Source organism: Falco biarmicus, chromosome 11 (genome assembly GCF_023638135.1).
Source record: "Falco biarmicus isolate bFalBia1 chromosome 11, bFalBia1.pri, whole genome shotgun sequence".
NCBI lineage: Eukaryota > Metazoa > Chordata > Aves > Falconiformes > Falconidae > Falco > Falco biarmicus.
Genome location: NC_079298.1, coordinates 33,200,908 through 33,224,239, shown reverse-complemented (window position 1 = coordinate 33,224,239; position 23,332 = coordinate 33,200,908). Strand labels below are relative to the sequence as shown.

The 23,332-nt window shown below is 40.7% G+C and overlaps 1 protein-coding gene across 7 annotated transcripts in view; it reads right to left on the bottom strand.

Moving 5' to 3' along the window:
• The window catches only part of SMG7 (SMG7 nonsense mediated mRNA decay factor), a 53,918-nt gene that overhangs the window by 24,275 nt on the left and 6,311 nt on the right, over window positions 1-23,332 (bottom strand). For 4 of the 7 annotated variants that reach the window (XM_056355630.1, XM_056355636.1, XM_056355634.1 and 1 more), the window contains exons 2-6: window positions 7,512-7,543; window positions 6,091-6,208; window positions 4,980-5,112; window positions 1,591-1,762; window positions 680-751 (exon numbers count right to left, since the gene is read on the bottom strand). In XM_056355630.1, the coding sequence (XP_056211605.1) occupies window positions 680-751; window positions 1,591-1,762; window positions 4,980-5,112; window positions 6,091-6,208; window positions 7,512-7,543 (527 nt within the window). Of the gene's footprint in view, window positions 1-679; window positions 752-1,590; window positions 1,763-4,979; window positions 5,113-6,090; window positions 6,209-7,511; window positions 7,544-21,073; window positions 21,196-21,265; window positions 21,418-23,332 lie in introns of those variants that run through there. The other 3 variants (XM_056355631.1, XM_056355632.1, XM_056355635.1) reach the window with 3 other exon arrangements.

The window sequence follows — 23,332 nt, the reverse complement described above, 5'->3', positions numbered from 1 at the left end:
TTTTTAGCTTCATCTCTTTGGACAAAATCTAGCCCAATTTTAGCTCACGAGGCAAATATGACTGTCAATAGTCAGTCATATTTTTGGCCTATACAGTAAAAATTCCTATAGTTAGAGTAAGGAAACTTTTCCAGGTAGAATATAACTAGCTAAAAAAATTGCATTACTGGTTTCAGCAGCCTGGCTAAAAAATGATTTATCTTTCTATCACTATGTCTATGTTTTGGACCACTGTAAGACAATAACTAAAAAGCTACATCCCTGAAGTAAAGAAGCCCTTAACGTGCATGAACAAATTGAAAAATCCCATTTTAGCTACTAAACTTTGTTCACATGCCAATTTGCAATAAAAGAAAAAAACACTGGTGGTAGGCAAGTTTTCCTTAATTGTACTTCGTAACATATGAATCTAACGCAGTACAATGTAGCAGCAGTGAAGCCTTGGAATGAAGCTGTGCATTACCTTTTTTGTTTCTAAATATTCACAAAAAGGAGAGAAGTGACACAGATCAGGGAAACAGCTATTTACCAACAAGTCAGGCTTTGTTGCACGATTGTTTTTGATATTTGGGGAAGAGAGGTTTATTTAAAATCCCAAGTTTCCAACTGCCACACAAGAAAAGCAGTACCTCAAAATCTTCCTTCGAAATTACAAACCAAAAAGGTATCCCAGACTCACCGTTAGAAGGGACAAGCTGAGCTGCATGTCTGTAGTAAGACTCTGCCTGGCTGGTCTGATTCCTATAGCGAGCTAAGAAAACAACAAAAAACCCAAGCTGAGGTGTAAAATTCAACTGTCCTGCATTTAATATAACCCAGTTTATCTGAAGAGCATTTTACTATTATTTTAGAAATAAGCGTCACAAAAACATACAATTACACCAAAGAGCACAAGGATTCAATGCATTGAATTTTGAGGTGGTGTTTTTTCCTGAGACCTTATGGCACAGCTTATCAGTTCTTACACAGAAAGATGCTGTGCCAATAGCAACACAACCAGAGAACTACAAATATTTTTCACACTTCTTTGCACAATCAGAAACTAGATCAACCTTTAGGTTGTTCCAAAAGCAACTGCAGCTTCCTGTGAAAAGATAACTTTCTGCAACACATAGTTGTGCTTTAATCAATAAAGAAATAAACCCATTGAACATAATGAACTTAACTCTGTCTATGAAAGGCTGGATTTCTAATTGTTGCCTTTTTATGTAAGATTTAAAAGTTATGTTCTGAAATGGAGAAGTATGCTAGCCTGCTGCAACAAGCTTTTGTAACAGTTACCGGTTTCAACGTTTCACTATGCCTACCAGCTATAACATGATTAGTATGCTAGAAGACAGATTCTAGCAAATCACTAGAAAGCTAGTGATTAACTGTCTCCATGTGTTAATGTGTAACACACATTAGAAAAGTCTAACAGCATTACTTTCCAGACCTTTCCCCCTGCACCAACCATCAAACATACAATCAGCTACTAATTTGGAGGACACTTGCTCCAGCAGTTGCCCATCTTATGTACAGAACCTTCTGTGTGAGGGCTGAACACAGCTAGAACTCAATATCCCACCTCTTTTTCCTTCAAAAACTCACCAATATCTCCAAGGTGGACAAGGCAGTGCTGGCAGATGTAAGAGCAGGAGCTAGACTGAGGCTTCACTATGGCGCTGGTGTGCGTCTGTTTATTGCTAATGATTCCCAGCTGGGAAGACTTTACACGACATGGCAAGTCTACATTAAAAACTGTGCACAATTCCTGTAATAACTAGAAAAACAGGTCTGGTTTAGTAGCAGCTACAAAGAGTAATTAGAAAAGCACTGAAACAATTGACAAAACTAACAGAGCATTACTCAGAGTCACGGCTTGGCTAAACATATTTGAAGTGAACAAGCCTAGGTTACTGTAAGTGAGACTTAAAATCACATTCTTTACTCCATGCTGCATTATTCTGCCCAAAACCATGAAGAGCAGTTGTACTCTTCTTTAAGAGCTGTGCATCCCAAACCAGTAAGCAACTCAATTCCCACGATACTTATATTACCAAGCGTGTATCAGCGGAGACTATCAGAGATCTACTAATCTTGTTGGGTTTTATCTGTTTTGTTCAGGTTTTGGGGTGGTTTTTTGGTTGGTTTGTTGTTTTGCCTTTTTTTTTTTTAAGTAGAGCACTCAAGAGGAAGACAGTCTTTTTTTATATTTTGATGAAGTGACACCATTCTCAGAAAATAATGTAAGGGAATGCCACTCATCCTCCAAACAACCTTGTTCCAGCTTAAGAAACAGCACCACCCTGACTTAAATTTTAGAGAGAAGCCAGAACAAAACCAAGTTTGTAGCCAACATAAGACAACAGCAGCTAACAGTTCAGTGCCCGAGTCATCAGTAAATATTTGTGCTAAACAGTGAGACTCTTTCAAAGAACAAGGCATCAGCTACTTGATCAAATATCTCAGAAGCTAATTGAAGGAAAACTTGAACTTTGCCATCCTAATTTGTGCTTGTGAAGTTTTTCCTAATGGACTCCAGCAAATACTGTGGAAAGTAACAGTAACCACATAGTGATGACAAGTGTGTGTTCCAAAGTGTTACATGGTTAAAAATGCAAGTAAGAATTGACAGACTTTCTCCCAGCTGAGAATATACTCAGTCTCTAAATAAAACTGACCTGCAGCAGCGTTCTGCTTCCAGATAAAGGCATATAGAAAGCTCAGGGCTGTCAGTGGCTAAACATGCAATGGGGTGCTTTTGCTTGCTGCAGAAAAAGGTTCATGCTACACTTCCCTCCTCTTTTGCTGACTTTTGTATAGTAGATAAAAATCCCCAAACAAGAGGGATTCCATAGATGAAAGCTGGGTAAAAGAAAGGAACCTGACATCTTCCGACATGCTGAATTAGGAAAATTCATGCTTTCTTTCAAAGTTGTCACTTACACAGGCCTCACAGTTGCAGAGCACGTATCTTGCCTGAGCAAAATCTCTAGACTGAAAATGGGACAATAAGCATCACAGCAAACAGTGAAAGACAACCCAGTCTGTGGCGTCACACACGGAAAAGAAAAAATCCCTGATACACTTCAGGGGAGAACAAGGTTTTTGCAAGACATACAGTGGAGATGGTAGAAAACCCCAGGCAACCATGCCACAGCCTGTCAGACTGGCTGCTTCAAATAAAAACTTTCCCGAAAAAAATGCTGAAGGCGGGGAAGGGGGTCAGATAATCACAGAGATTCTGGAGAAAAAACTGGGGTTGTCTTGCAGATATTCAGAATCAAACTAGGAATCGATAGAGTAAGAATGACCTACAGTGCCTGTTGTAACCTGAAGACAGTGCAAACTAGCCACGACAGAAAGTCTAGTCAGACCACTACTCAAGATAGAGGATTCAGCAGTGACAATGTGGCTGAAGTGTACACCAAACAAGGAGAAAAAGGATAGAAAGGCAAATTATCTTTAAGGCCATTATCACACACTGACTCTAATTTTCCATAATCTACCAACTGAAATCTAACACTGGAAGAGAATATGGGCAAACACCCAGCAGTAAGGAATACATTAAAGGAATCACACCCCTTTTACAATCAACAGAAAACCTCACAAAAGATATTTAGTGCAAGAGCACTCAAAAGTTTTGCTATACAGGAAGAAAAGTTCCTGTAACTGAAGTTTGAAATTCTAATTGACAAAAAAACCAAACAGAATTCAGACTGAAGATGTGCTTGTAAGCTTGAGAGTCTTCATCAAAAAAATTATATGTTGTAAATGCTACCTGATACTCTTGAGGACAACCACACTACTTACGTGCACAACCGTGGTGGGCACTAAGTTAGGTATTATTTAGGAAAAAAGCTGTATTCAGGTATGTATGTAGTATGTACATAGCTCTTGGAAAACACTAACTCAATGCTCATCACTGGAGTTACAAGGAAGGGACACAGAACAAAGCACTAAACATTGCGTCATCACACATCCTTCAGTCCACCTGCATTTTGGAATTTTACACATACTTCTGTTCTTGAATAACTGGAGCTATGAACAACAATGACTTTCTTTGCTGAGCTTTAGCTATATGGGGGAAGTCTCACATTTTTAAAGATGAAAAAGAATTATGAAAGTGACCCACAATTTCATACACAGTAATGAAAAGGTGAATGGGAATTTTTGGAGAAATGGCAGAAAAAAGAACTAAGAGTACAATGAAATCATCAGTTAACATGTTTGTTGTTGGGCTTAGTGGGTTTTTTTTGTGTTACTCTTAGACATTACAATTAAAATACAGAATTCTTACCACAGATCACTGCAGAGACCAGAGTAAACGGCTTCAAGAGGGACTGGAGAGTCAATTAAAGGCTAGACCTCCTAACAGCTACATGATTCAGATACAAACTAGCTCAAGGCGGCAACAAACATACAGCCAGAAAGCAAGAGACTAAGGCAATTTTCCTGCTGCTTAATGCTGACTCTGAGCGGTCACAGCAGACTACTGAGAGACACAAAATACGGTGCTAAATGGACCTTCGATCTGACCCAAAGCAGCACATATTAGGCTTTAAAGCAGATTCTATTAGAAGGGAACTGAAATTGTTGCCATCTTTTTATAGAGCACCAAAACAACTACCAGATTCACAGAAGTTTCAGATCAATTTGAGGCTGCGGCTGATCAAAAGAAAGCACATCACCAGCTTTGCAAACACGTTCTGCCGAGAGCACCACCACCAGCAGAGTATACTGCTTGATCCAGTACAGCGATAATTTCCTACTCTAAGGGAAAAGAACAGGTTTCACCCCCCTAAAACCTATCCTCCCAGCCTTCCTCAAAGAGATGACATGCTGGTATGATACTGCAGCCCGTCTCTCATGAACGGCACAGGAGGTCTGACAGCCAAAGGTTTGTAAAGGACCCACACGCAAGCAGCATAAGGCCGAGGCACACTTGCTTCCAGACTATGCAAATACACCACAGCCAACACTTTTTTGCAACTCACCTGTGTGTAGAAGCCACTAGCTGCCTCTAAGAACAGAGAAAGGTTTGCCTGAACTTCACTCCGATTTGGATTTGCTCTGTTTTTCGCCTGACCCTGTAGCGTTGTGATCTGATTTTTAAAGGCATGATTCCAACTGAAAACAAAAGAAACATTTCCTTTTTTCACTTTGAAAGTGCAGATGGCATAAGCAACAGGAAAGAATTGTTTAATTACATAGCATCAGACATGGAAATGAAGAATATTTAAATTCAGGCAACATTCTGATTTGAAATAATGTTTAATATGGAAGAACTACCTTTCCCTCACCTCTCATAACTAGGGAAACAGATCCTGATCCTATACAGCTAACACTGTAACAGCATTAATATTTGCTTATAATTGTTCTGGTTTACACAGCATAGTGCTCCCTCCCTGAAACAGGATGTAGGGTGTAGAAATCAGGGTTAAAAATCACTCAGTAACTGGAGGCACGGACAGGACAACCCAGCCAGCCTATTCATCTTGCTTCCCTCAGTGCTGGAAGAACCACATGCTTCTCTAACCTAAACCTGTTAGAACTCATGTCTGCATCTTAAATCAGGGAATGGACTCAGGGCCTGGAGAAAACCCAGGAGGATCCTCCCCTGATTTGTAAAGTTCTCTCCTGATATTCCTCCCCCTCCTGATACTCCTCCTCTGCCCAGCCCTACCACAGAGGGCTTAAAATGAGGGTCTTTAGCAGCTACTCAACTCCTCCTGTTAGACCTTGCTCAAAGCTCCAGGTGATTACATCAGGAAAAATCTCCTCTGTTCTGGAAACTCCACTTTAGCCCCTTCTTGCCATCACAGAAGGCTCCTATTTCTTAGCTCTCTTTCTTCCATCTGGCTCACTAAAACCCACTCCTGCATAACATGGCTGCTACTAAATTGCCAAAGGTAAAATACTAACTTATTGAATGCTCTTCATTGACTCTGCAGTGCATTCTCATGTTTCACCCACAGCACAACTCTTCATTTTAAAGCAAGTCAGACAACCATTTCATAGAATACAATCGCTTTTCTGGAAGTCTCAGCGTTTCCTCCTCATCAGTCCAGATTAAATATATACATACAAATTTATTGAGGTACTTACAGGTCCTGCTCCACTTTTTTATCTAAAGCATATTCCAAATCAGTCACTAACATTTTCTGATATAAGTCCTGTAGAGCCTGTCTGGACGTCCAGACTTCTGCTGGACCCAGCTTCGAATCTGAGCAATAAAAAAACAAAGACACAACAGTTTTTGGAATACTCAAATTTACAGTTACTCCAACTGATTTCTCACTCACCTACCAAATGAAAAAACATAGCACAGCGTAAGATATCCAATGCCAAACACCCACTTTTATCAGAGATTCATCAAAATAGTGACATACAAAAACTACAGACAGGTTGGGGAATTGACTGATCAGTCTCCTACAACACCAAAACTAGACATGAGCAAAGACAGCAGCTGGCAAGTTAAAAAAAAAAAACAACCAAAAAAACAAAAAAACAAACACCCAAAAAAAAGACAGATAGAAGAACGTGATTCCCTGCAAGTCATTAAGCTGCAGAACTTCTTGCCACTGAACGGATTTAGAAAGATTTCCAGAGTAGCCTGAAAAAATTAGCAGAAAAGAAATCCATCAGGTGATGCTAAACAAAACAGTCCTTGAAGCCAATGCCACTGGTATTCCGGAGAACACTGTGGGCAAGTACTACTCCTTGCCGTTTGCTACCTCTTGGGTAGCCATCTGCTTTCCATCACGCAGGGTGAACGCAAACACTGCTCCGGCTATCTCGAGTTACAGAGTCCAATTTCCCTGCCTTGTAAAAGCACCTGAGCTAGGGGGGCAGGGGGGGCATGCTGCAGGAGCACAAGGGATGGTTCTCACCCAGGGAAACTGTTTTGCTGATGGTACAGCTACTCCTGCTGGGTTAGATGGATCCAGGCAGTTAATGCTCCTACAGGGACCACTCCAACCTGCTACATGCACTACACCAAGGTGGTAAGCACAGCTGAGCATAGGTCCATTATGCAAGCTGCTTGTACTGGATGGCTGATACACTCATATAAATAATTTACATTTTCCATAAATACATAGAGCTCAAAACATAGCTTGTAGCATTTCATAGCATCTATGGGCTGCACTTTCATGACATGTGGTAGCATTCAGATCAACATTTCCATCACCCAGGTTTCTCAAAACCATCCAGACACTTGCTAATCCAAGTCCAGCAGTTCCTGTGGTAGTGTGGACAACAGTCTCTGGGAGAGGAGTCAGGGCATGACCTCCATCTCCAAATGCTTTAAAACACTCAAAGTCAACTTTAAAAATACGCTTATTTTAGATAAAAGAGAGAGGGGCACAGTTGTTAAAATGCTATTGATTTATATACAAAGGACAAATGTTTAACATAACATCACATACTTTCCAGAGAATTCTTAGGAGCAATAATCATAAGAAACACAAACAAAAACAGGAATCAAGTATTAGCAGCTAGGTCAACTGTGCAATTAAGGCAATTACCTGTCATGTCAGCCTTCAGGACTTCTGCCTGCCTGTAAGAACAGAATAAAACAATAAATTAGAAACAGACTGATCAAAATAATTGAATTATGCTAAAGCACATTTATGCAACAGTAAGCAGACAAAGAGAGGGCAGCTTCATAGAGGCTGCCTGCAACCTACACTGCTATAGTTTACCCCACACAGCATGAATTTGAGCTACTGTGTTTAACAGTATTTCGCCTAATTCATACCATAACAGAAGTCAACTGTTCACCCTGCTTAGCTTAAGCCTCTTTCAGAAGAATTACGAACCAAAACCTGCTTACACTACATTTTAAGCTTTACCTGGCAGTGCCATCCTGCCAACATTAATGATACCTGCTTACCTGTAACTGGGAATTTGATAACAACTTAAAGTTATCACATATGAAACGCGGTAGCCAACAGTCAGAGCAAAGCAAACTCCCATCAGTACTTCTCAGCATGCTGCTACAGCCCTCCTGCCTCTCTGTGTTGCACTAGCTTTCCTTAAGGAGAGGACATAAAAAGACTATGGCTTCCCAAATTACTTCTCTTCCAATGAAATCATGACTTTAGGGAGGCAGTTCAAGGATTTTCAAGGAAAAAAAACAACACCAAAACACATACAGAAAGAAAGGCAACTACAGGTAATCAACTACCACTCCTTCACTGAACACCCTCTGCAAACCCCCACTGCTGGTGGAGGTTGGCAGTTTTGCAAATAGAGGAACACTGGGACACAGTCTCCAAAAAATAAATATTTACAAATGGTCCTCAGTGGCTAGATGGAGCAGGCAATTGAGATGTTACAGTTAAGCACTGTGACAGCAGTACACGGAACTTCAAGGGGCAGCGCCGCTGGCCTGTCTGACTGACACACAACTACCACAGGGCAGGCAGAAGCGACACTAGGCTGCCTGGTAGGGCAGAACGTGTCCCCTTGCTTTTGCTACAAATGTTTACATATATTTTGCAAAGACTGCAAGCTGTCCATACCAAAGATGGAATCCTCCTAGCATATAAAATACCCATTTCCACCTGCCTCCCTCAGCAAAAAAGCTAGGTGGAAGCTGCACTGTGACTAACATTACAGTCAGATGCCAGCTTAGGAGAGAATGGAGAGCCAGGTGAAAAGCACCACCTAATCCCTACAGAGGTTTCAGCAACAAGCACATACTCTCTCATGCCAACATGATGTTGTGGTGACTGTAAAAAAAACAGTTTTTCAGGTTGTTCTGGGTTCTACCTACTGGCCACAAATTATGGGGAAGGTTTGAGATCCACATCAGGATTAAAAAGATACAACACAGTGCCAGTGTTTCACTAGTAAGATGTATGTTGGTAAATCCCTTCACAAAATTTCTATTTATTAAACACAAAAATTATCTGTAGCAACTCAGCATAGTCACCACAGTGTACCATTCAAGAAGCAAATGGGCTGCTGCAAGGGCTTTAAATAAATTAAGAATATCTTAACTGGTGCCAGAAGTAAATCTGTAGATTCCTCACCTGCCTCACAAATGTAATCTATTTCAGATAACTATTTCAGTTTATTTCTTTCAAGAAAGCATTGATACATTTTTTCAACCCCTAACAACAAGGAACACTGGAAGAAGAGATAACCTATTATTGCTGACAGACAAGCAAGGAAAATTTTAGATATTGTGTCACGAGAAAACTGAAAGCCCAAGAAACATTTTCTGCCTTGCACATGTGGAGGTAATGAAAGGTGCCTAAGCAATGCCCTCCCCGGGGCTGCAGCTAGCAGGGTGGGGAAGAGCAGATCTTTCCCCTGACACAGCTAAGAGCCGACAAAGGCCAGCGATCTCTGCATGCCGTGCCTCGGGAGCCTCTGCGACGCTGACCTGCAAGTCTAGTCAAGCACAAAGCTGGGCCAGTCCTGTGATGCTATGACTTGGCAACTAGAACCACCGCTGCTCAGAAGGAAAAGCTGACTTGCTCAGGTGCTGAAGTATCTTTTTTGAACGGCCAGCCAAGTTAATACAGTTTGGCTCGCACTTTAAACATCTGCCAGTTGTGCAAACTTTTTCTTTGAGCTGAGAAGGCGATGTGTGTTGCCAAAGCCATGAATCCTACGGAGAGGCTCAGCCTGAGCAGGACACGCAGTACTGCTCCAGCAAACATGAGCCCAAAATTCTCCTCCAGGCAAGCCCTTTAAAAGCCAAGAACTGCTTCTCTGAAAATTACTTGTGCAGAACTACCTTCCACTATGTTAAGTACTAATCTTTAAAGGGGGAAATACAAATAGCACCACTATAAAGGCTTTATTTTTGTCAAGTTTTGCCTTGCTGTTGCCTGGAGAATTTAGATGAAGAATGTCTCAACCCCTGCACTAATGCAACTGCTGACAGATGCTCTGAAAACGCACAGCCCTAACGATACGGCTGGACTTGAACTTTTACCAAAAGCTTGTGGGTTTTTTTTGGAAGACAGTACTTACAAACGAGACTTTCCTGCACTTACAGAACAAGAGCTTTCTGTACCAACCTCTTCACTAGCCGTAAAGCAAACTGCTTTCCATATTTTATAAGTTTGCAACAAGCTACACTGAGAGGATTATCACTATAAATTTTAATACAATGTATAGAAGTTATTTCAATACTTCCTAGAGGCCAAAGGAATCAGTAAAACAAGCCTAGTATTAGCATGCTGTTTCTCATTTCCACCTAAACCCAACTTTTATTTAAAACAGCTGCACCTACTATGGCTAAGGCAGCATCTCCAGAGAAAAGATGCATTGCCTGTTCCTTGACCAGGCTTTATGGAAGAGCCTTCGCTGGAGCTCAGAGACCCCTAGGGAGCACAGACTGGTGCTCACTGATAACAGCAAGAATTTCTGACAGGACAAATGGCTCCTTGTATTGTCAAGCACCTTTTAACAAGCTTTTTTTTGTCCATATATTTTCTTGCACCACCTCATATTGAATTTGCATTAGAATGACTCACTCTGGTGCAAAAATACATTGCCTGCCAGCAAACTTGGTACAACTTGCTTACATATGTTATCATTTCAAGAATATTCTGAAGTACCTCCTTGCCCAGTTGGACTCAGCAATTCAGTCTTCAGGTCACGTTTCCCTGAGTTTGTTGGTTCAAAGCCAAATAAGTACAACCCACAGTTCAAAAAATTATATTTCAAGTGTCTCCGTTCGATGATATATCACCCTGAAATATCGTGATAGCTACTCTCTGTAATTTCCTAACCAAATACAAATCTAGCCCTGTGTTTAGTCAAACCTGAAACTCAAATACAAAAGCCTTCCACTCAATTCCGTAAAACAGTTTGACAGCTAAAAGAACTTCCATTCTATTAAAATACTTGAAAAGCTTCAGAACTTTAAAACACAGCAGTCAGGGCTTTCTTTTGAAGTTCTGAATGCACAAGATATATTAAAATTTAAGTACCTGCAGATGGCATAGAAAACTTTTCTTAAGAACCTGACAGTATATAAGGTCCTGTTTTGCTGTAACTTGGGAACTCTGAGACTACATTTAGCCTGGAATGAACCACTGGATTTAGAAAAGGAAGACAAGACAGGCATTGCGGTTTTCCATTTTCAAGTTTTTACCATTCTTGATCAATTAAGTTTTCCCTAAGCAGAAAAAGAGAACAAGTTGCTCCCCTTAAGCTGGTAAACACTACAGAAGGGGAACCTGACAAATGCAGGGATGTCTTTCCCATACACATTTTCAAGCATTTGAACCACCACACTGAGAAGCTGAAAGGTACGTTGAAAGATCATGTAGACCCACTTAACACTTTTACACTGGGATAAGTTTGTTTAATTTGCTCTTAAAATCCTACAAGAGAAGATCATACAACCTCCCTGGTTAACTATGCTATGGCTCAGCGATAGTTCTTTCTGAAACACCAACCTGTGGCCCCTCTGCTGCAAACCAAGCCCTCCCCACAGCACACCCAGCTACTGATCACTGCCTTTGTACAACAGCCACTTGAAAAGCCAAACACTTAAATGCACTCTGAACCATCAGTTCTCTCATAGGTTATAAAGTTGACCTTCATAAACCAAGTTTCCTAACCTTCTTATGCACCTGACTTTGAACTCCATCCATGTATCACTGAACAAACAGGTCTATTTTACTGTTGCCCCCTAAAAAAGCTCATCTGTTTCAATATATATTCCTCAGTTCTGTTATAATTCAAAGCATGCATAATGAAAATTTTTCAGTTCTGCATATACCACACACTGCACCTGTAAGAAGGCATTAGCAGTTCTACAGAAGCACACTTTCGCTAACAAGCTTCACCAAGCACAGAAAAGCAAAAAAATTTAAGCCCAAGTCTTCAAAGCAGCAGTCTTGTGCTACTCAGCTAACACCCAGTATTTCTGGAAGTGCAACAGGTCAAAGTCAAGCCTCACTTACACCACACTCATCTCATTTACACAGCGAGGATGAACCAGGCATGATCTGCTATGGCACAAGTTCTACAAAAAATGTGGAAAACCCCCGACCTCACAAAAAAAAACAAACCCAAAACCCAACAAAAAACAAACCACTGAACACAACACTCTGCTTTCCACCATGCTTAAAGGGGAACTCCACTTGGTTTTCCCCTGGCAGCCCTGAAGCATCAGCAGCTGTATCATTCCCTTATCAAATCTCAGTGACACAAATCCGCTGACACGGAATTGAGGATTTACAGTACTAAAATGGGTAATGAGTCCAGGCAGCTAGGCTTATAAAAGCGATCAGAATCCAATCACTTGTCCTGTGAATACTCTACAAACTAAAAAACCATATTAAATGGTCAGGGTAGTTTCACTCCAAGCAGGAATTTAGATTCCTGCACTTCTCCTCCCCAGAGGTACCTGCAGAAATTGAACCACAATGAGAAGTGCCTGCAGCCTAGCAAGCCTCAGCAGGTGACTGATCCAAAGGCTCATCAAGGGCATCGCCAGCAAGTTTTCCTTCTTCTGAAAGGTAGTCAGAAGATACAGAACATATACAGAACAGATGTAGGAAATTTTTCATTTTGAGTGGGGAAGGTAAATTTTCTATACCAACATAGTAAAAAAATTCAAATACACTTAACACTTGAAGCAAACTACTGTTTATTTTAATCATTCCAGTACATGGCAAGGCTCACACCCAAAAGGAACTCCAAAAGAACATCCAGCAAGTACTGTTTTAGATTTTTTCTCAAAATAATAGTTAACTTCAACAAAAATTTATAATGACTTAATACCTCTGTTTGCATTTAAGTATACCCATGCTGATTCCGGGCAGGGGAAAGCAGCAGGAAAGCACAGGCACTGAATATCCTACAGGAGATTTAGGGGGAGCTGGGTTGCTCAGAAGACCCTGAACACTGTACCCAGTACAGCACTCACATCTGGAGTTCAGCACTGAGCAAAAATTACTGTCTGATATAAGTGGCTGACAGTTTTATGGGAAATAAGCATTCTTCCTTCCATTCCCAAAAGTAACCACTAACACTTGCTAAAATATAAAGCTTTATTAGCAGTTTTTAGAGACTCACTGGGCACTAATGATTCACAGCTGGTAAACTTCACTAAAGGCTGGATTTTGGAAGATCCAGAAATAACTCTGACTTCCCTGAACTATTTTGATTTTTGACACAGCAACTGTATCTCTAACAAGGATCCATCAAAGCGAAATATTTTTATAGCAATCTTAGCATTGTACACAAACCTAGATTTTTATACCTGAATAACAGTAGCAGGGGTCTTGTGGATCAACTCCATCTTTGCTATTTCCTTCACCTATTAATTCACTATCACCTGAATATAACAGGCTTCAGACAGCAACTCCAGTTAACAGCCTGACACACCTTTTCCTGAAAGAGAAACTGGTCAGTCAGGATTTTGTAGTGTTATAGGGAGTCCAGAATAGATTTTACTTATTTGTGTATAGACTTCACCTACTCACTTGTGCACCAGATACGCACTGTTTAACAACTTTTTTAAAAGCAGCTTTATCTTTATGGAACAAGTTTTTAACGTTCCAAACTTGCAACTGTCACCACCTAATTTAAATGTCTGTAGTTTTCATTAAGTGCTGGAATCACTTGCTTTGAGAGCAGCCAGGTTTTGGTGATGTCAGCTCTCACTGACATAGCAAGAGATCCTCAGGCTATGGGTCAAGTTAAACGCTCCATGTGCCTTTGACACTGAAAGGACAGTTTTCCCAGTTACGGCAATGAAAAACACCTTCAATGGTACCACCTTACTGTCACTTTTACACATTTAAAGCTTATTATTCCTGTTCCAGGCAGCTGAAGTCAGGGTACAGCTGATTTCTTTGACCAATGGCATTATCAGATTATAGCCAGATACCAAAGTCATGCAAACAATTAATTTAGCATCAGTGTAACTGTGCAAATAAAAACAACACTTCTAAAGACATATGCTAAAGCAATGCTATCACCATCTGAACCCAAACCCTCTCCACACGGAATTCTGCTCTATTGCCTTCTTGTTCCCACCTCAGCTGAGAGGGATAGCAAGAAATGGGGACACACAATAGGTTCTTGTTTATCCCATCTTCCCCCTTTCTCCTCGTCCAGGCTCTATTAGAAGCAAGTCATAATAATCATCCTCAAAAGGCAACCACCAAAAGCAACTCTATCCAAGTTTGATCAGAACTGACAATCCTCCTCTCCAGATATGAATAAAAGTACCATTGCAGTCAGCTTCATTCAAACTCATTTTTTTCCTCCAGTTTCATGGAAGTCACTTCCTTTGTATCAAGATTTTTAAAAGATATGCCCAACAGGTAAAAGCTACCCTAAGGGAAGTTTATATGTGCTTAGTCTCCTCTGATATAAATCTACATGGGAGAAAATACAAATCTTCTACCCTGCTCAGGGTTCTAGCATTCAACTGCCTCCATCGAAGTCTCTGCTCTCCCTCTCGTTACAGCCTAGAGCTCACATTGAGCACAGGAGTGAGTCTGAACCTTATTAGAAGAGCAGTGCTGCAAATGTGAGTTAAATGTCTCATAAATGGAATCCAGTCCATAGGTCCAGTTCAGGATCCATTCAAGATCAGTAATATGCCTGTGTCTATTCCAAAGAGTTCTAAAATTTGAGTCAGTAATCTGCAAACTAAATAGCCACCAAACCTGTATTTTCCAATTCAAACAAAAATAGCTTGGAATAAATGTACAGCATCAAAACTAGCTCAGGAAAGCTCAGCTGTGTTTTCCATAGTCGCTGGTTTGTAAAGATATTTTTAAAATACTGACTGTGCTGTTTTTTTTAACTTTCCATCTTGACCTACTAGTTATCTGGAATTTTATTGGAGCCATAAGGGAGAAAACTAACCTCTAAACAGATGTTGGCCATGAAAGGAAAGCACAAGAACTCCACCCTCCTTATACACCTTGTCCGCCTTCCAGGAGCTGACAGTGTGGCTCCATAGGTAACCCTGACAGTACTTTCAGTGTAGAAAAATTAAGAGCAAATTACTGAAGACTTTAATAACTATTTAATAACAATTTAATAACTATAAAAAAGGCATGCTCAGGAAATAACCAATGGATACTTGACATGTGGCACTTCTAGACATGGATATCTTCATGTTAAGGAATATCTTTAAATGAAAGTTTAACAGGAAACTGTCAACAAACGAATACTCTTATGGAATACCCTGTCTGCTCATCAGCATCCATACAGTATCACCTTTACTGCACTGGCTGACAACACATCAGCTTTGCAGCTGAACAAGTCAAAGACAAAAGGTTTTAGAATACATAATCTATCTGCATATCTCCTTGATCTTTATACTACCCGTAGGACAAGCCAGTTTTTAAAAAATAAAGCAATCTTAAATGTGTGAGGGCACAAAAACTTCCAAGTTTGCCTTCCAATCGATTCACAGCCCACTCCCTTAAAAAGATGCATATGTCCAAGAGAAAAATCATAAAGCTCTGCTTGCTCACTACCCACAATAAGGAACTTCTGGTAAGCACACAGGAGCATTATTAATCCATATGACTACCGCACTAAGTAGGATGTAAGAAGTTTGCATCCACATCCTTACTTCTTATGGTAGTTCCCACAAGGTTTTGAGATTGAGCAAGAAAAAGCAATACAATTACTTTCTGAACAAAAGAAAAACCAAACCAGAACAAAACAAAAAAACCCAACAAATTATGCCCTTGTAATATCACTGTCTTCTGCTCTTTCAAATCTGCTCTTATCAGAGTGCACACAATATCAGGTTTCAGTTGTGATAAAAATATAGTAACACCAGTATTCATTTGTTATACTACACTTCCTGATTTGGTGAAATTTTCACTTAGGTTAATGGATGGAAAATGCAGATGATCTATGTTAAAATAACATTCAACAGTTTTTGCATTATGAAAACCACGTCCAGAATTACAGGAAAATGCAGAAATCTGAGCATCAAGATCAGCTTCAGACAGATATCATCAACTCAGTTTCAGAAAGTTAGGCTATTTAAGTCCACCCTGCAGAAGCCAGACCAGCTAAGGTTAGGCAGCAGATGTCAACCCTCCCTGGACATTGTATGAGAACTCCCAGGCAAGCATAATATTACATTTAAAGGCTGGTAATTACACAGTCAGTTTAGTGCCACATTCTTGCAACACAGATAAAATATACATTCTCACCCACCTGTGGAGCTGGAGAGCAGAGCGCCTGCAGCTAGGAGCTAGTTACAAAGGTGACATACGTTTACCCCTGAAAAGTCCACCCCACTTTGCATGAAGAGAGCAATACCTGTAGCCCTCTAAGTCCTGACTTTCATGTCCAGCAGTTTCCTGCTGCCTCTAGCCTTCTCTAATAGCTTGAGATATAAAAACAAGGTATCTTGCTGATTTTCAGCGTTTTCTATGGACCCCCTTCCTCTGAAATTACTCCTCGCCCACTGGCAAACACAGATTTTTATGCTCAGGAACACTGAGAACGACTCACATTGACACAAGAAGTAATGACCATTAAAGAGTCAGTTACTGGGATTCAAGATACTGTCTTTCTTGCTAAGGAGCAGACAGAGAAAGCAAATATATTAGATGTCACCAGAGGTGGCAAAAATAAAGTATGAGTAACCCCTCATACTGTGCTTGTAGCAAGTTAACTACAACAGATACAGCGGAGTTCAGCGTTTTGAACATGCAACCTCCAACCACTAATACAGAGATCTATGTCCAGGTAGTCAAGACCTTCAAAAACATAAGGCCTAAAGCAACATTATTGATATTTAGTTATTCATTCAATAATTGTATGAAGTTGATTTTTGCCCAACCCCACTCATTTTATAAAAACGCACATTTATGTAAACATTACACAAGACACATATCTGAACACAAATGTGACAGACCCAGAATAGATATTATTTTCAATTGTCCATCTTGAAACTAAATGCAAGCCACACTCTGAAAGCACAGCTATGGCACAAAGGCTGAACACCAGTCAGGGAGAATTATATCATCCATTTATGATAATTAAATAGGTACTCAGTGCCTCATTGCCAGTTGCTTACAGGGGTCTCATTAGCTGCTCCCCATTGTCTATCAGAAACACAGAGGCAATGCTGTTCTTAAACATACTTACTTTTCAACTAGAGAATATACGAATGATTATTTTCCCCCAAAAAGTATGGAAATAAGAGAGAGGTAGAATCCTCTACCACCACAAGTTCAATGCAGTTCTATCAAATACAGTAATTTCTAACTAAAAAACCCACCATGATCATTAAATTCTCACCTCAAACACCACAACCAGCAATATTTACTACACATTTCAACAAAAGCTTAAATGTGGCACAAGGTACCAAGGATACTCAATGGAGCTGCATGGGGCTATGGTTGTTACTGAACCTCTAATGTGACTTCTGGTTTAGCAACACCCAACTCTCCCGTAGTCACCTGTATTGGTTCTCCTCAGGTGTGGGAGCGGCTCAGCCAGACCGGCTGTCAGCTACAGTAGCCAAGAGTCTATCGCCAGAACACACATACCCCTAGTACATGCACGTTACCCTCTGGGTCTGCGCTGAGCTGAAGGAGAAACCTATGGCCCATCCAACCTGCTCAGATCTAGGAAATTGTGTTAGGGTCAGGAGCGAAACAGCATGGATACACTCCTACAGGAACTGCCCCTCTCTAGGCAGGGTGCAGCTTGAAGCGTTGGAGCCCTGCTGAACACAAATAGATCTGGAGGAAAACCAACCTGGCTGAAGCAGTGCCGCTCACTTGGCTGAGCCCAGCTGACCTCCGCAGCTCTGCTCACAGCAGGTCCAAACTGCCTCCGCACAGAGCTGCGGCTGCAGCCACTGCCCGGAGGAGCCCTGCCGGTTAACCAGTAACCTACCTTTCCTGTTTTAAAAACTAATGAATTGGTTCGAAGCAAGCATCTGAGCAAATTTATAACTTTCAAGGTTAATCCTGCTTTTGGAGATTAAATGTTTTTTGATAAAAATAATCTTATTTCAAATTTAAATCTTGAGACCTTAAGACAGAGTCCTTTCTAGTTCTGTATCTAGAAAAGTTCACATGATGTTCAGCCAACTACAAACTGGTATCTGCTTTACGACTCACAAATGGAAAAATTTTGGGGTTTAGTGTATCTTTACTGAACATAAACTCCGTAGAAAACAAATCTGAATGCAGTTTTCTGAACTGCAATCTCCCATTCAATAGTCAGACCAGACTTGTTCATTACACTCATTTTACCTTCTGCAACAGCCGAGCAAAAGGGTCCATTGCGGTGGACTAACACATCCATCCAGCCTGAAGATCAAATCTTGAGGTTGGAAAAGGACCTCAGAAGGTTACGCAACCCATTCCTGCACCCTGGTGTTCTGTGACAAACATCTGAGTTCTTGTTTTTGAAATCCTCCAGAGGCAGACACCTCTAACCCGAAAGCAGCCTGTCCCCATCACCTTGCTAAACCATTTCCACATGGCACCAAATCTTGGCTTAAAGAACTGCAGTATGCCTTGGGCTCACCCACTTTGGGTCCTTCCTCCCAGCAAACATCGCCAGCCTTGCTCAACCTGCTGCTACCTTCATCAGGTGGTGAAGAGGCAGGGACCATCCTCAGACTGAGAAGACATTTTCTGAATCTTTGCCACATATTAATCAAGAAGGGATGACGCCAGGAAGCAATTCAGTATGTGACTACGCAATTTTTGGTTACTAACTCAACACTTGTGCGTTACTCGGGTTGCACAAGCCAACTCAGCCCTGGCATTTCACTTTGCAACCACAATAGCTTGGACCTTGTCATCAAATGTTTTATATAGTACACCAGCATGTCCAAAACAAATTTTAAAATAGAATTTTTTTGGCACTGTATTTCAGCATTTGACAATAAAGCCTGGAAACTAGCTGAATCGCATTGCTCTAACCACAAAATCTAAAGCCCATATGTTCAACAGCATTTTTGACCATACAGATAACACTTCCTGCAGCTGAGTCGTTAAAGGGTCAAAGATCTTCACCCCTTTGTGGTCTGTCATTCCTAAACACAAGACACTCTTGGGCCTTTCCACTTAACACTAACACAGCAGTTTCTAGTTTTATAGTTCCTGAAGAATTATTTCAGGCATAGAATCAGTTATACACGATATAAAACGTATTTTTAATAACCATCTCTAATCCAAAGTGAATTGATTTTGAAAGAGTATCCCAAAATCCTGAATACATAATGTAATGTTACAAGTAGATAAATCACTTTTTTTAGTGTTAACTTCTACCTAGTCATTTATGATGGAAGCTATCAAAATAGTCTGTAGTTGCACAAGCAGCATCAGCAAGCATTTGACATTTCATTAGAAAGATACTGGAAACACCTTTCTAGATAGTTTCAACCTTTAGAGGTTATTTTAGTCTTTGGTAACAAAAACCAGAAGATGAGTACTTCAGCTGAAGCTGGACCGAACACCTTGCAAGCCACAATCCCCTACAACTGGCCTTGCCCCAAGCCCCGTAACTCCTACAGTTTACCTCGTAACGAAATAAATATCTAAAATGAAATAGTCAGGGTATGTTCAAACTGGGTGGAAAAACTGCCAAAAGTTCATGCCTTAGCATAATCTATGCAGCATGCTCCTAAATTCATGCCTTCAATTCAAATGAATGTTGACAAAGCATATCAGGCAGCTTATCACTTCTTTTTCTAGTTAAAGATTTCACATGTATGTTCAACTTTGTCTTAATACCACCAATATGCATAAACTAAAACACCTTCTAGATTTTTATTGCAAGTTTATTCTGCGTCCTTTAATAATTTCATTTATAATTATTAACCCATAGAAAAATCTCACCTTTTTTTCACATTGAAATTACATTTCCTCTGTTTTACTCGTAAGTGCAGCTGCATGTTGGAGCTCTAAGAGCTGCTACAGTTCTCATGTTTCTACATGCTCTTGGTGGCTTTGGGTTTTTCTTAATATTAAAAAATGTGGCTTAAATCCTTGGCACACTATTTTTATTGCAATTTACAAAAAAGAGACCCACTAGTAAATTGGCTTTTTCCAGGTAACAGCTGACTAGATCAAGCCTCTATGCTCAGAAGTTCTGTCACCGCATTGGCCTCGACAAGTACTTCACCCTACTCCAAGACAGACAACTAGCATCTATTCCACAGACAAAAGTCCTGCCCCATCCTTCTTTCTCCCCCTCTTCATAGGGACAGATGATTAGCATTTTAGTTTTATTTATTATTAGGCTAGTTTGGAAAAACTACCCTGAAGACCCCTCTTAATGGCTCAAGTGAACCTCATAATAAGAGCATGAATGCTCAAAGGCACAGCCAAAACCAGTACTGACTGCAGAAGGAACCGAAGCTGGAGTCTGTCAAAGGTTCCTAGCTGGCTACAGGAAACCCTGGTTTAAAAAAAGATTATCACACACTCGCAGCTGTTTGACACATAGCAATATCCATATGCTTTCTTCAAATCACGGCGAGACCAAGGCAGGACATGGCAAAGCAAATAACCAGGAGACTTTCATTGCAACAGAAAGAATAGCAAAATTTGTAGGATTATCATAAAACAAAGGGGGGGAAATGATCTTCCCAACAGATCTAACAAAAAATCTTTCTGTTTGTGACAATACCTGTAGGGAAGTTAAACTGTGATTAAATAACAGCACAGACCACGGGCGAGTCCAAAGGGGCCTAGAACAAGCTGGCTCTAAACTGCCCTTTGCTGTAGCCTGATCAAATAGGAACAACTGTCAAGGCCTCATTAAATCAAGGCACCAAGAAACACCAAAGTAAGTCTGAAATATAGACTCTTGATGCCCAAAAGGTCTATTTTACTTCATCCAAACAAAAAGTCTAATCTCTGCCTACAATTCTTTGAAGGAATTCAAGAATTTCCCCCCACATTCATTTGGCAGAATCAATCTTAAAAGGTTTCACTGGGAATACATTCAGAATTAATTTCTCATTTCCTAGCAGCTAGAGAGCAGCTCTCTGAGATAATTCAGCCATATGACAAGTGGGGCCCGCACACTCAAAACAGACAATACTTCAGAGGGCGGGGATGAGGAAATAAAATAAAAATCAGCTTATACATACCAATATTAGATGAAGCAGAACACTTTTCAACAGGGCTGAGCACTAGAGGATACTTTCAACACCACAGACAATGAAATTAAAATATAAGAAATAGACTGTTGATGTATTAGAGACATCATAAGTACTTCCAGAAAAATCACATTTTCCCTAAAGGTGGAAGAGAAAATTAACTCTAGCAGGACTCCTAAGTACCTCAAGGGTATCTCTGATTTGAGTCCCATCAGTGAAATTCAGTCTGTCGCCCACGGCTGTGTAACAATCCCAAGAGACTCCTCAGCCTTCTGGTTCCTTATGATAATCCCTTGAGTGCAGAAGCCAGTGTGAATAATCGGAGAAAAGTCCTACTGGAATACAGAAAGAAAAGAAAGCAGGCCTAAAGTTACTCAAAAAGCTCTTATTCCACCCCAACTCACAACATTACATTGATCTTAACAGGTAGCTGCTGATTTAACTCAGAGGAATTGAAATACACAGTCTCAGAACACTGTTTAAGCCACTTCCCCCTCATGTGGTTGTTGAGGAAGTCCCCAAGCTTACGATCAGAAGTTCTTCTTAAATTCAAATGGGAAAAAAAGCAGTGGCCAGACAAGTCTAGAAACATTGCCTAAAGGCAGGACTCTGAGCACGGCTGCACAAGTGAGAGCTGGTGATGTAACCAGTACAACTGTGAAGTTACATTCAACAAGATACTGCATGCAACAACACGAGCGCTCAAGAGGCACATACAAGAAGAGCCAGCAGCCCTCCCTCCTGTGCAAGAGTGAGAAACTATGGCCCATGAGTCAGCTCCACGATTCCTCGTGTCACTCCACAATAAACACTACGTTAGTCCTCTATTCTTTTAACTGCAGTAAGATAGAGTAAAGCTGCCACACCTCCCGTGAGCACAGGAAAACCTTATGTTTTACCAACCACCACCGAAATCTATGACCTCCCTAGTAATACATTGTAAAGTACAGGACCAAAGTATGCAGTTCTGCTAATGATTTGAAGGAAACAAACCTGTGGTTTTATTCCCCTCCTGCTTCTCAGCAGCTGCACAGCTTTCAAGTGAGATGAGGACAAGCCTCAAGTTCAAAGTAACAAGAGCAGTAACTAATGTCCTCCCACATATACTCTTTATACACTACAGCTGCATTCCTTAACTGTTCCTCCACCATTCCTTACTCTGAGGAGTCCACTCCTGCTAGTGAATCTCTGCTGCTGTTGTGAAGACCCAACAGCAGTGATGAAGGACCCTTAAAACTCTACAACCCCCTGCAGCTCCTCATTGAACAAAATCAGATGCTACAGAAAACTATCCTCTCCTCCCTCCCTCCCCACCATGCACTTGAACTACAGTTACTCCTCTTCCACACCGATTTTTGCTGGCTGGGCAAGGCAGGGAAGATGCCAAGGCATCCATCCATCAAGTCACTGTCTTCTCCCATCAACCCAAGTGTTCTGAACAATGACTGCAGACAGCCTTTCTTCTCAAGGGGGAAGCACCAAGACATCTAAAAAAATGCATGCAATAGCCAACATAGCAAACTGAAAAGCAGGGCAGCTTCATATTCCACACTGATTTAAATAACGTTTTAAGTTGCTTGACGTAAAAGTTAGTGTTACAATTCAGTGCCTTCAAATCAGCTGATTTGAAGGCAAAAAACATCTCACTGGAGCAGGCTAGGATTACTTGTTATGAAGCTGCTGTATGGAAGATGCACTCTTAGGACAGAAGAAACAGGTTTTACAAGTAGCTTGAATATCACAGTATACTTTGAGTACTTAAGTAAAATAGCTAAGCATTCACCAAGCAAATGTATCTTCTTACCATGCACTGAAATGAAGAAACTCAGCAAAAAAAACTCCAAACCGTGTGTTCAGGAAGAGGGCAGCCTTCTCAAAATGCTTTGGTGCAGCTTAAGTGCCTCATCAAAACTTCAGATAAACATCACCTCGTTTCACTGCCACAACAGAACCTTCTCCTTTTCAATAAAGATCAAACTACGTAGGAATACACAGGTTTGAACAAGAACTAAATGCTAAAAGAATCATCCCTGCCAACAAAAATAAATAAATAAATACAGCTGTAACTTTACTTACACTAACCTGCACTTCTAGGTCACTGGAACACTGTTTTGCAAGTAACCTCAAGCACAGCACAAAGAAAGTGCCGTAACAGCATCCACAATCAGCTGTGTTCTGCAGCAAGAAAAAAAACCAGGGGAGAGACTCTCAGCCCAGACTGAAAACAGGGGTACTGTTTGTGACAGTGAT